The sequence below is a fragment of the Lactuca sativa genome, chromosome 8 (genome assembly GCF_002870075.4).
Source record: "Lactuca sativa cultivar Salinas chromosome 8, Lsat_Salinas_v11, whole genome shotgun sequence".
NCBI lineage: Eukaryota > Viridiplantae > Streptophyta > Magnoliopsida > Asterales > Asteraceae > Lactuca > Lactuca sativa.
Window position 1 is genome coordinate 233,506,589 of NC_056630.2, and position 13,088 is coordinate 233,519,676.

A 13,088-nucleotide genomic window follows, 5' to 3' on the forward strand; every position below is an offset into this window, starting at 1 on the left:
CATTTTAAAATTAATAAATAAAGTATAATATGTTAAAAGATAAAGACATAACTTTATAAATAAAAATAAATATATTATTTTAATATTGAAATTTAGTTTATATATGATTACACTTTAGGTTTCATATTTATTTAACATTATTAACCAACTTATAATTATTATTAGAAAGAAATTGAAAAGTCATGGGAGTTTCAAATGAATGCGGTGTCTTGAGACTTTCAAATGCATGAGATTCAAGGAAAAATGTTAGATTTATAAGATATATAGATATAGATGTTTAAAAGGCTTCGGAAGGCCTGCCTGCCCTATTTCCTTTTCGCCGTTGAGATGTGGTCTGGTAGGGTATCGGGTATCCGTCCAAAGGTCGTTTAACTGTTAGTTATATATCATGTGTACATATATAGTCATAAAGGTTCTTTCAGTCCATTCAATACCCTTGGGTAGCAAGGGTATACTTCCATGTTCCTACGTACCAGTTACTTCACTAGTAAGTTAACATAGGGGTAGCACAAAAGGTTACTAATACTATTACTAGAACAATGAAACATACCACGAGTCAGTTCATTCATGAGTCAGTTCGAGTAGTACTCCCAGTATATTACTATACATGCTAGATAGAGAAAGAGAACACACATTATAGCTAGTACACACAATACATTACTATACATGCTAGATAGAGAGAGGACACACGTTACAGCTAGCACACGCAGAACATTACAGTACATTACTATACTATTACATAGATATGTTTACATGACGTCCTCCGCCCCAGAACGTTTCCGCCGTTCATGGTTTTTGGGTGTGACACTTAATGAGATACATGTCGTAAATGATACTCAATCAACTGATTTTAGCTTGGTTTTTGATATAGGCACTTTCTATCTAGACAACTTTAGGTGAAGCTGGTGAATAGAGTGTGGCTGCTAGGAGGAATATTGATCCTACTATAAAAAAACGACGATTTCATTAACGATGAAGATAATGGTGGTGATATGTACTCGTCAGATAATGATGAAGAAATAAATAATGAAAACTATTACACTGATGATAATGTCGTAGCAGTATATTGTTCTAGTGATCATTCTTATTGACAGTATGTTACGATTATTACATATCATGATTTCTTATAATATTAAATTTTTAAATGTTGCTTATAATTTTTTTTAAAGTATATTATATATTTTGAATGTCTATAATATTTGTTAAACATATGGCATCACATGTATCGATGCCGATGGGAAATAAAAGAGATGGTGGGGACAAACCTCTATATGGGGGTGCACACAGTTTATCGTTGGGTTGTAAATCTTGTAAGTTACATGAAATTCTTAAGTATTGAGTATGCTTTTAATGTCAATATTTCTAAATTTCCAATTCTATGTGTGAATGTAGCAAATCTGAAGAATGTGTGTAGCCTAGGAAGGAACTTAATTTTTCTTAAGCGTATGATGATAACAGTAAACAACCTTTAGTCGGACGACTTGATACCTCCGGGGATCCCTAACGATTCATAGGGGATAACGAGCAACTATTAGTTAGATTGATCTCAAATAAGGTAGGATAAAAGGTATTGTTGCATTATCCATCTTGGCGTCGTTTTCCTTTCAAGTACAAAGATGTTATATATCCCTTGTTAGAAGTATGCATACAATATTTTTTATATGTATTGAATTTTACACTTATTAAATATTTATTTTACTAATCAAATATGTTTTCTTGTAGACATGTTTTGATTTTGATAGTTTCTACATACAAAAATGTGGGAATGAATTCGAGCGGGTATCCAAGCCGACATGCAAAGAGCATATAGAGATCGCACGCATGATGCGAAAATTATTTTGATAGGATCAACAGATATGTGGATGTGGAAACTGCAAGAAGACATTCACCGACTAATTGGTATGTCGATGCTTGGAATAACATGATTGATTTGTTGTTTTGACCCTGTGATATAGACGTATGCTGGAAAAAGAATGTGCTATGGCAAAACTTACTCATACAAGTGCTCATAGTTGAAGTTCATATGCTCAAAGATGTCATTTAGAGGTAATAAAATATATTTGTATTATATAAAATTGTTATTAACAGTTATACGAATATATTTATTGTTTTTGTCTTATTATTGGAACAACAAGGATCGTAGCCGCAACATATTGAGGGTTGGAGACAGATGTGCTTCAAAAAAGCCTCGGGTTGGTGTACAAGTCACGCACAAGATGAATGAGTAAGTGATAAACGAAATTAATACGATAGTTGTGATTTTTTTGTTTAAGGTATATTATTATTATTTTAGTGTTTACATTTACTTGTTTGTTTTACTTATTCTATGTTATTTCTTTTCTTTATTTTAGGAGAAGATTTAAGAAAAGTATGAGAAAATGAAAACAAAGGTCGAGGAGGGTGAAATGATAAATGAGAAAAAATTTCTTAGTCGTGCCTTCGCGACGAGACCCATACATAGTCGCGGAGTAGGAAATAAACCAACCACCAAAATAGGTCTAATTCCGAATCAATGATCTTCCAAATCTTCCCAATTTCAATCTCAAAATACGAGTGATTAATTACCAGTTTGTTGTATTAACCCAAGAAATGCAACAATATTTGCAACAGTATAATGACTTGTTGGCGGCATGTATTATTAACTTCACAACACCACCAATTCCTAACTTTCTATCTAATTGTGACATGCGAGGAAATACCTCTCGACAAACCAATGAGACCAAGGAAACTGAGGGGGCGGAAGAAGAATATGATGATGATGATTGATTTTATGTTAGTTTAAAAAGTGCTAGTTTATTGTATCTCATTTTGGTATGTAATAGACTTGAATTTGAACAATGTGGTTGTATCATAGTAATACTCTCACCCAAGAACGCTTAACTGCGGAGTTCTGATAGGATCCATGCATTAGTGTTGGTATGATCGCACTGTGAATACTTCCCATGCTTATTGATTTTATGTCTTACAAGACGCAGACCGTGTTTACCCTCGGTTCTTTGCCGTGCGCAAGTCGTGGGACCCACGTGACCGACCGACTCCGATCGGAGAATAGGAAACCCTACAACCATGAACCAGAGACCACACAAGCAATAGAAATAATGACAAAACTCGTACGCACATGCTAAAAGTAGGACGTCGGGCAGTAAAAAGGGGTCCAACCGACGACATGTCATTGCTATAGCTTAGTCTAAAAAAATACTCACAAAATTTTGCTAACAACATGTTGTCACTATATAGTAAACATATCCCGACGTAATGTCGTCGATATAGATTTGGCCTATTCCAACTTCATGTCAAAGGTAAAAGTAATTAATAAAACGTTATTATTTTCGAAAATCATTCCCGACAAAACTTGTGCTGCCAATGTGTAATCAGCATAGAGGGTAACTATCTCGCCATAACTATCTCGATGACAATTTCCACCTATGCGACAAGGCTATGCTGACGAGGTCTTCGGTATAGCTTATCCTGATGAAATATCGTCGACATAGGGTTAAAAAATGTCGTCGGAATAGGTTGTTACTCTTGTACTGCGAATCAACCAAACCAAATAAAGAAACATATCAGAAAAACATATCCAAAATCGTCAAAAGTTTTGACGGACTAAATACGACACAACTTTATGTGCCCCTCGTCTTTAGTATCATAAACGATTGACCAAATACGAGTATGATACCATGTAAACTTTTTAACAAAATACTACTATGATTTCATTATTGAAAAATAGAGAGTAGAATTACAATGAAAAGGAAAAGACAACATATATATATATATATATATATATATATATATATATATATATATATATATATATATATATATATATATATATATATATATAACGCTCGACATTAACCGGTGGAACAGGGTTAAAAGATTAATCGGGTAAGAAAGTATTAATCGAGGGATGAAGCGGCGACAGTAAATTGTTTATTCGTTGAATTTTAAAACATTAAAAATGAATAGTATCATAAAAAAAGTTCATAAATATCACTAATATCATAAAAAAATAGGTTAATATGATTACTACAACACTAAATAATTTCTAATGACATAGAACTTCCTCATATTAAAACTTCATTGTTTGCTACTATTTCACTCATTTTATAGACATTGACTAATTGCTAGGCGCCTTCAAGTCGGTTATATAGCCCCTAGCTAGGGATTAATTGAAGATTAATTGGGTCTTAGTCGATATTTTTATAACACTGATATATATAAAATGAATTAGGTTAAACCTAGTTATAGGGCTAAAAGGCCAAACAGGTCCAAACCAGAAAATACATAATAACTTTATTTAGCTGAAAGAGGCAATGTATATGGCGTAATGGGAAGAATCGATTTCTGTCCATGGTTTCCGGTCCTTCAATCTTGTATCGTGGACCGAATCAACCAAGTTTAATGGACTGAGTGCAATATTTTAAAAGGTGTATCAAACATGTGAATTGAATATTTTGGACTCGGTCCACTTTTGGACCCAATTAGAAGCCAAATCAAACACACCTTCAATTATGTTCGAAAAAGTTGTCCATCTACATGTACACACAAACAATAACAATTATGATTTATATCGAAATTCCAAATAAACCATCAAAAGTAAAATTTTGCTTTTGTTTTTTTTGTAATTTGAGATTTTGCTTTTGTTTCATCTATGCCCCTGCATACAAAATCACCATGGTGTATTGGGATGATGAATATGATGGATGGACATACCTAGCAACTCATGTTGTTAGATGACGACTTTAGGTAACTTATTTGAAGTATTAAAATATTTTAGTCACTTTGTAGTGTAAAAAAGTGATTTTGCAAAAAAAAAAAAAAAAAAAAAAAAAAAAAAAAAAAGGAATTCATGTTGAAAGTTATTTTGTAAAATGACTATTATTGGCTTTGACAAGTTGATGACAGGAATGACAAGCTAATGGAAAATTGGACATGTAGAGAATAGTATATCAGCTTAAAGAATCAACTCAAAGGTTGGGAAATCTTTGAAACATTGCGTCTATTCTATATGTTAATGCATCTATGTAAAAAGATAGAGATTTGATTTACTGTTGTACATTTTTGTAATACACAACTGTTCATTAATCTCACTCCATCTTCTTTTAATTGTTGACCTTTAACTGAGAAACCTTGAAGGAGTGTGAAAGGCATTCATGATAATCTGCTAAACCTAGATGAGAGGTGTAGGCTTTTAAGGAGAGATTGTATATTTTAGTGAGATTAAGCACAGAGTTATAGGCCTATTTATTGTTTTGTCAAACTTGGACAGTTTGTCCCTTGCTGGATTGGAGTGGTTCAGATCTCATTTTGTTGCTTATCTCTTCCTTTTCATCTTTTTTTGTCAAAATTTAGATGGTTTTACCCCCTGTTGCTTTGATGTTGTTTAAATCTCTTTTTGTTGGTTGATTATTTTTAGAGTTTTAGTTAGTTTGACTATTTTTTAGTTGATATCAAACAGAATGCCTGTAGAATCTGTGATATGGATATGTATTTTTAATGATGAATTGTCTGTCCTATGTGTTTTTTAGGTTCCACAAGTGGTCTTGGGTATTTGGTTTATTTAACTTTTTTTTTTAATATTCTTACATTATCACCTTTTGTATCTTTAAGTGTAAATTGTCTATCGTGTTTGGTTTATATGCAATTCAATGAATTATATGAAATTGTGTTTTGAAAGTCCTTGTGATAATAAAAGGAAATTAATCGAGTATTTGAAAATTTTTATTTAAACAAAAAAGATTTCATTAGAAAACAAGACATGTAAAATAGGATAGAAAAAAAATCTATGATTAATGATAAAATATATGTTTAAACCATAGGGCTTTGGTCTAAATTTTTTATTTGTTTGGATTTGGTTCTCATTAGAGGATCTTTAAATTTAAACAAGTACAGTTGGTTACTTTTAACATTATAAATTAATTTATATAAATATTAACTAAGAATAGGTTCAAAATGTTTCAAACAAAATAAGATCTGTAGTCGGACCTAATTTCATTCGATTTTAAAATTTAGGAATCAGAATCGGTTCTCATTATATCGATTCCACTTTTGGAGCTGTCATTAACAAACTTGTTTCTTATCTAAAGGTAGGTACATCGTAAAAAAAAATATTCACTGAAAAAAAAAACACCATTCAACGCTTCTACATTTTCTTTTCGCCGTATTGCACTGGACACCAAATAGTAACGTAAATTTTTAATTATGTAAGATAAAATAGTAACATACATTATTTATCCCAAAACAAAAATGTAACTTTGTTTATTACCTAAAAAAGCAACGTACTTTCACATTTAACCTATAACAGCAACACACTTTTATATTTAACATATAATTTCAACATACTTTCATATTTAACCTATAATAGCAACATATTTTTATTTGTAACGAAATTAACGTAGTATTATATTTAACCTAAAAATACAACATATTTTCCTTTTTAAGCTAAATTATCAACTTTTATGTTTATCCCATAACAATATATCGAAAGAATACTTATTGTCACCTAAAACAATTCGTCGAACGAAACTATGAACCGACGCAGCATTGCGCGGGTACGCAGTAGTATATATATATATATATATATATATATATATATATATATATATATATATATATATATATATATATATATATATATATATATATATATATATATATATATATATATATATATATATATATATAACGCTCACATTAGCTACTCGGTGGAGCAGGATTAAAGGATTAATCGGCTATGATAGGATTAATCAGGGGATAAAGCAACGACCATAAATTGCTTATTTGTTGAATTTTAAAACCTTAAACATAAGTAATATCGTAAAAAAATTCGTAAATACCACTAATATCATAACAAAACAAGTTAATATGATTACTACAACATTAATCGTTTCGCAAATAATTTCTAATGACATATTACTTTCTCAAATTATTAAAACTTTATTGCTTGCTACTATTTCACTGATTTTGTAGACATTGACTAATCGCTAAGCACCTTCTAGCCCCTAATTAGGGATTAATTGAAGATTAATTGGGTCTTAGTCGGTATTTTTACAACATTGATATATATATATATATATATATATATATATATATATATATATATATATATATATATATATATAATGAATTAGGTTAAACCTAGTTAGAGGGCTAAAAGGCCAAAGAGGCCCAAACCAGAAAAATGCATAATAACTTTATTAAGGAGTCGAGGTTTATGCATAATGGGAAGAATCGATTTCTATCCATGGTTGCCCGGTCCTTCAATCTTTCATCGTGGACTGAATCTACCAAGTTTCATGGACCAAGTGCAATATTTTAGATGGTGTATCAAACATGTCAATTGAATATTTTGGACTCGTCCACTTTTTGACCTAATTAGAAGCCAAATCAAACACACCCTTAATAATGTTTGAAAAAGTTGTCCCCTACATGTACACACAAACAATAACGATTTTGATTTAAATGGAAATTACAAATAAATCATCAAAAGTGAAAAACAAAAGCAACATTGAAAATTACAAAAAGAAATTAAACAATCAATAACAAGAATGAAAATAGATATTACATCATGGTCACATCAATAAATAACCAAAAGGAAGATGGGCACTTAATTATGGTATAAGATCATCCGAAGAAATACGTTTCAATATAGATAAATATGAAAACCACAGAGATTATTGGTTTAATATAAAATGATTTTTGTTGTTTTGCTTGAGGTGAACTTTAAAGTATATGAAAACCATGGTTCAGGATTATTTGTATGTACTTTCTTTTCATTTAGATTGAAGTGCAGCATCGGACATCATACTAAAAGCCTTTTCAATGCATGTCCGAAACTTCACATGATCTATGAAACCTTTCTGGGTTCCTACTGCGATCCTCAGCTGGTCCATGTAACTCATTACTGTCACCGTAAGACTCTGCCAGAAAATCAGAATCCATGAACACACTTCTCAGTTTGTGAGTGGAATACAAAACAGTATTATATATGAAGCATCCTAAATAACTCGAAACAACCAATCAGGTTAATTAGTTGAAAAAGTAATGATACCTGCGGAACATTGAGGACCATGAAATACAAGCCTTTAATTGGCTGATTAGAAAGAGTCATCTTCTCAAGTGGCCCAATCATATTTGACACAGTCATGCTTGAATTCTTCAGCGTGCTGTGAATGTATTCAGCTGTCGCCTTTACACGAATTACCCACAAAGTTAAGATATACAGAGAGAAAGATATATAGTACAATATATCAGAGCTAACAAATGATGTAGATAGCGATACCTCTGGACCTCTATATTTTCTCACAGAGTCAAGTAGCATTCCAGTGAGATAAACACCAGAGGAGTTTCTCTTCCTCTTGATTGTATTCTGTGTTTCTTGAACAAATTTGAGTGGATTCAATGAGTGGTCGTGTTCGTGTAGCTCGGGTAATGAAACATGCAAGAAACCAAATTGGTTTCCCCATTGAATTTGAGCTTCCTCGTTTTGAACCATCTCATCCACAGACTTGTATCCACCAATAGATCTAGTGTTAAGCAACACCAATGCTGTGGACATTGCGTTTCTTGATTCTTCATTTGTTGCTTCCATGTATAATCTAGTCCCCAGAAAGATCATTCCAGTAACTACGTCATTTATTGTCTGTTTAACAACAAATTTAAATTCATATTGAGAAGTGTAAGACGAACACAACAAGTAGTTCATATTGAGAAAATAAAGTTCTAGATTCTACAAATCTATTCGGACTAGGGCTATTCACTATTTGGATAAAACCGAATTGTCCAATTGGACTATTTGGTTCGGATATTCGGATTTTTGGATTGGTTTTTAAGTAAACCGAATTATTACTTTGGATTTCAGATTGGTTCTTGTTTAAAAATAAGAACCGAATAGTCCAAAAAAACCGAATGAACGTTTATTATTTATTTATTTATAATACATATCTATAGTTATCTATTAATTATGTAATTTATTATTTTGTCAAATAGGTACAAAATGTTTCACCCGATAAAGAAAAACATCAATATGTATTATCTCACAAAAGTTTTTTATTAATAAAATATTTAATTATAATATATTTTCTTACTAGTTGTTTATAAATTTAAAATCACAAGTAAATAACTTTTTTTCTCTTATTGTGTAGAATTAGGTAATATTATAATTATATGTTGTTTGAAAATGTTTTGGTTTTTGAAAGCCAAATTATAAAAACTGATCCAACCGAATTGTAATTGTTTCGGATGAGATCGGATTTGAATTTAGTTTGGAATATTCTGATCCATGTTTTGAAAATCGATATCAATTTGGATTCATTTGATTGGATCGGATTAAACCAATCAATCCAAATGAACACCCCTAATTCGGACATTAATCCTTGATGTAAATGTTGATTATATCAAGCCCACATAATAAAATGAATGAAGTGTACATTGCGATTTGGTGATAGTGTTTCAAAGTACATTGAAAAGCCGAATTAGACCGTTTTTTAGTTTCTTAATGGGGTTTGCTGCTGATTGCTCTTGTGTTGTTCTAAGCCTTATTTGATTCTCTTGTAAATCGTATAAACCTTTTGTACACAGCCAATTTGCTGCTGGTTTTTCATTTTTAATATATTATATGACAACAATTCAAAGAAAAAAAGAAAAACATAATAAAACTAATAATTAGTCTTTTATTAAACTACACACAGATATCAAAATTACAGCCACCAATGCACATTTATTTCTATCATAAATGAGAGAGACCTAACTGTACATTCACCTACCAATATGATCACTAATGCTATTATTAACATTATCTAATAAATTGTAGCAAATTGCAAGTTACTATTACAGATTCAGCTTTATTGGACTCCTGAGTAATACCTTAGTTGATAAACGCATAAATTTTTATAAAAACCGATTTTCGGATTTAAGCTTCAAAACCCGGTTTTAAGTTAATTACATACTATACTATTTATAATATTGATTTTAGTGTGACATGTCATTGTAATCTTGTTATTCCATTAAAATACATGCTAGTAATATATACAGTAATGTGAAAGAAATATTAAATATTCTAAGAATTTTGGTAAAATCAACTACATAAATTGTTATACCAAATAGCTCACCTACAAAAATCTAGCCATGCTGTCAAACGTTCTTAAAAAAGCAATGTGAAAAGGTACTTGCTTTGTATAGGATGTAGTATGACTCACTATATTTAGTCTGTTGGGTGATTAAAGATTGTCTTGAATGAGATGGGGCTAAGATTTGGTAGGCATTTATCTTTTTTGTTTTGTAGTATATTTATTAAATTGCAATATTGTATGTTTTTTTTTATGTTAAGACTTATAGGGATGCGCATAATGCTTGTATGGATAATTGGCCATTCTTCCAATCATTTTTTATTTTATTTTATTTTATTTTTTTAATCAACGATATTTGAGTTTCTATCATATCATATCTACCGCAGTATAAGAAATACTATGTGCTATCGGAACGAAAAGCCATTAGGGTGAAATCCATCCGAAGTAGACGCTAGACGTCGCCCCTAATCCATTTGTTGCCCTTACGATCATCGACTTAATTCTTAGACCAACTTGGGTTTACTAGAATTGATTTTTTTTTAACTTTTTGAACGGATAATTGATTTTTATATTTTATTGATCACACATATAACCTACATACAATAACTACAAAACGTACATAAATGGTCCTGCTATGTTTTCAATGCAGAAAACCAATATCTCACCACAGTAGAAATATTATAGTTATGCAATTATATCCAATATTTATTATCTTATTCTGTATGTTTGTTTTGATATTAGGGTTGTTATGTATTATAAAAAAACCAATCAATATTTTATTAAAAAAATTGATAGTCAATATGTTTGGTACTAAATTTACAATATAAAATGATCAAGAAGATGATATTTATCGTTATCAATTTGTACCAAGTAATAACCATAACGTTTTGTACCAAATATAATTAATACAATTCACACGGTTTGACTGTTCTATCTTTATCTCAACTATAGTGTGCATAACATATTAACATCCCATAAATTAGTTTAGAAGATCACGTCATATCGGTGCGTTCATTTATAGTCCTTTGATTTCCACCTATGGTCTATAGGTACACGAGATCCTACTTAATTAATATTTTCTCATTGATGTCTTTATGGCCCTTATCTATACTTTGCTAGGAAAAGCTATTCAATAATATATGTTGGAGTGCCGATATGTTTTCCTCATGACCATTGACGACCATATTAAATAAGATAAATGCATATGACCAACTAATATTTAATATGTCTAATACCTTATATATAATGCATTATTATTTAGACCAATAATTGATCTTTAAGTGAATTAAAACGAAGTAAATGCTTACCACTTGAAGACGCGACTTAATTTGCTTAATTTGATCCAAAGAGAATGTCATCGTCATAATATCGATTGGCTTGAACTCCACCCCTTCTTCGCCTGAGCGTATCGGAGTCCGGCCATCTTCCAAGAAACTACTCTTTAAAACGCTCCAACCAAAATCCATAACTGTGTTTAGTGCACCACTAATGGCCTGTGGTACTACACTTATTAAGCTCTTCTCTTCATTATCTGGCTTCACAGCTTTCTGAAAATTTGGAAATGTCAAAGGGAGAGAAGGGTTATCTGCTCTTTGTAGACACGAGAGAAGAGCACCCATAAGAGAGAAACCATCACCAAGTGCATGATGAAGCTTGAAAACAACGCTTCCAGATGCATTGCTTGTTGGGTATTTGATGACGTGAATTTCCCATAAAGGCTTTGTTTGTGGGAGTGGATCCATTGCCATTTTCGACAAGTAATCATTGAAGTAATGATCGTAAGATTTAGGTGATAAACCTTCGGGAAAACAAGGAACATTGATATGGTCTTCAGCCTTGACTTCGACTCTCTTCCAGTGTTTCACTCCCTCTTTGTTTTCAACCTGATAATAATAATAGAATATATATGACTAGTGAATTCCCCATAATACCATTGTTTGTATTGGTTTTACTAAACCTTGAAAAGGTGCAATAAAAACAACATAATTATTATCACAGTTACTGTATATGTGAAAATTTGGTATGTGTTCAACTGTCCACCTGATCCATAATCATGATTCCATTATCTGATGGGTCTATACTCTATAGTCATACTAATAAATAAAAAATACAATAACACATTAGATTTATGAGCACTTTTGGACTCTATTGGTTGCTATTTGTTACTTCCTTCCTACCAAAGAACTTAACAATATCTCCATGCTACCAATGCACTTGAAGATAGTATATATATATATATACACGAGAAAAAAGTAAAACCCAAACTCTCTAACCATTTCTCATTCACATCAATGAACCATAAGCAAGAACCATATATATGTATAACCATGATGATCATCATCGACATTCAACACAGAGAGACAAAAAGATGTCTAGAGAGAGAGAGAGAGAGTAAGAATGAGAGTAATAGGAATGGTAGGGTTACCATAATAGAAGAGAAACGAGGGTTAATGGGAAGAAAGACATCGTTAATGAGTGCAAGGCTTGAAGAGTCATCAATGGGGTTGTCAAACTCCAAGATGCTAATAACAGAAATGGAAAGCACCGAGCTGTTGAAGTACTGGCCGGTCGGGCTCACCGGTTCTGACATTTCCTTATCTTCCACACGTTCTACCTTCACCTTCAACTCCATATATATCGAACTCTCTGTGTGTTTCTGCTTGCTGCTAAATGATATATAATGTGTTCGACTCGTAGCAAGCCTAATATGTACTCTATGACATGGTGTGCTCACAAGTTATCTATCTGTACCCCTAAGTCTCGCCTTATTCAAGAATTTTGCTTTTTCACACCGAAGTTTAGTAAATATAACGCAGTATGTTACTATGGCTTGTGCATTATGCATATTGATTGTGTATTCTTTCTGGATTTAACGACTTTGTTATGGCAAAGGGGTCAATCTCAGTTATGAGAGGCACATGCGTAGTAGGTGCCGTTTAATTAAAGCAAGACTTTTATCCTTCCATATAAATTTTTAGTTGTTTCTATGGTTTTACTGTGTTCTTTGTCGATGTATTCTTA

The 13,088-nt window shown here is 31.6% G+C and overlaps 1 protein-coding gene across 1 annotated transcript; it reads right to left on the reverse strand.

Annotated features, from left to right (window-relative positions):
• Positions 1-7,431: 7,431 nt before the first annotated feature.
• On the reverse strand, positions 7,432-12,837 carry LOC111887614 (wax ester synthase/diacylglycerol acyltransferase 4). The gene is made up of 5 exons (XM_023883778.3): positions 12,493-12,837; positions 11,375-11,950; positions 8,282-8,641; positions 8,051-8,188; positions 7,432-7,919 (listed from the first exon to the last, which is right to left on the reverse strand). The coding sequence occupies exons 1-5, from the start codon at positions 12,697-12,699 to the stop codon at positions 7,773-7,775; spliced, it is 1,428 nt and encodes a 475-aa protein (XP_023739546.1). The 5' UTR covers positions 12,700-12,837; the 3' UTR covers positions 7,432-7,772.
• Between the last annotated feature and the right edge of the window lie 251 nt (positions 12,838-13,088).

Excerpts from the sequence above, each read along its gene's own strand:
- LOC111887614 (XM_023883778.3), bottom strand. The coding sequence starts at position 12,699 with ATGGAGTTGAAGGTGAAGGTAGAACGTGTGGAAGATAAGGAAATGTCA. Across the intron at positions 11,951-12,492 it reads CTCGTTTCTCTTCTATTATG|GTTGAAAACAAAGAGGGAGT; the intron begins GTAACCCTACCA and ends TATTATTATCAG. Across the intron at positions 7,920-8,050 it reads TGGTCCTCAATGTTCCGCAG|AGTCTTACGGTGACAGTAAT; the intron begins GTATCATTACTT and ends ATTTTCTGGCAG.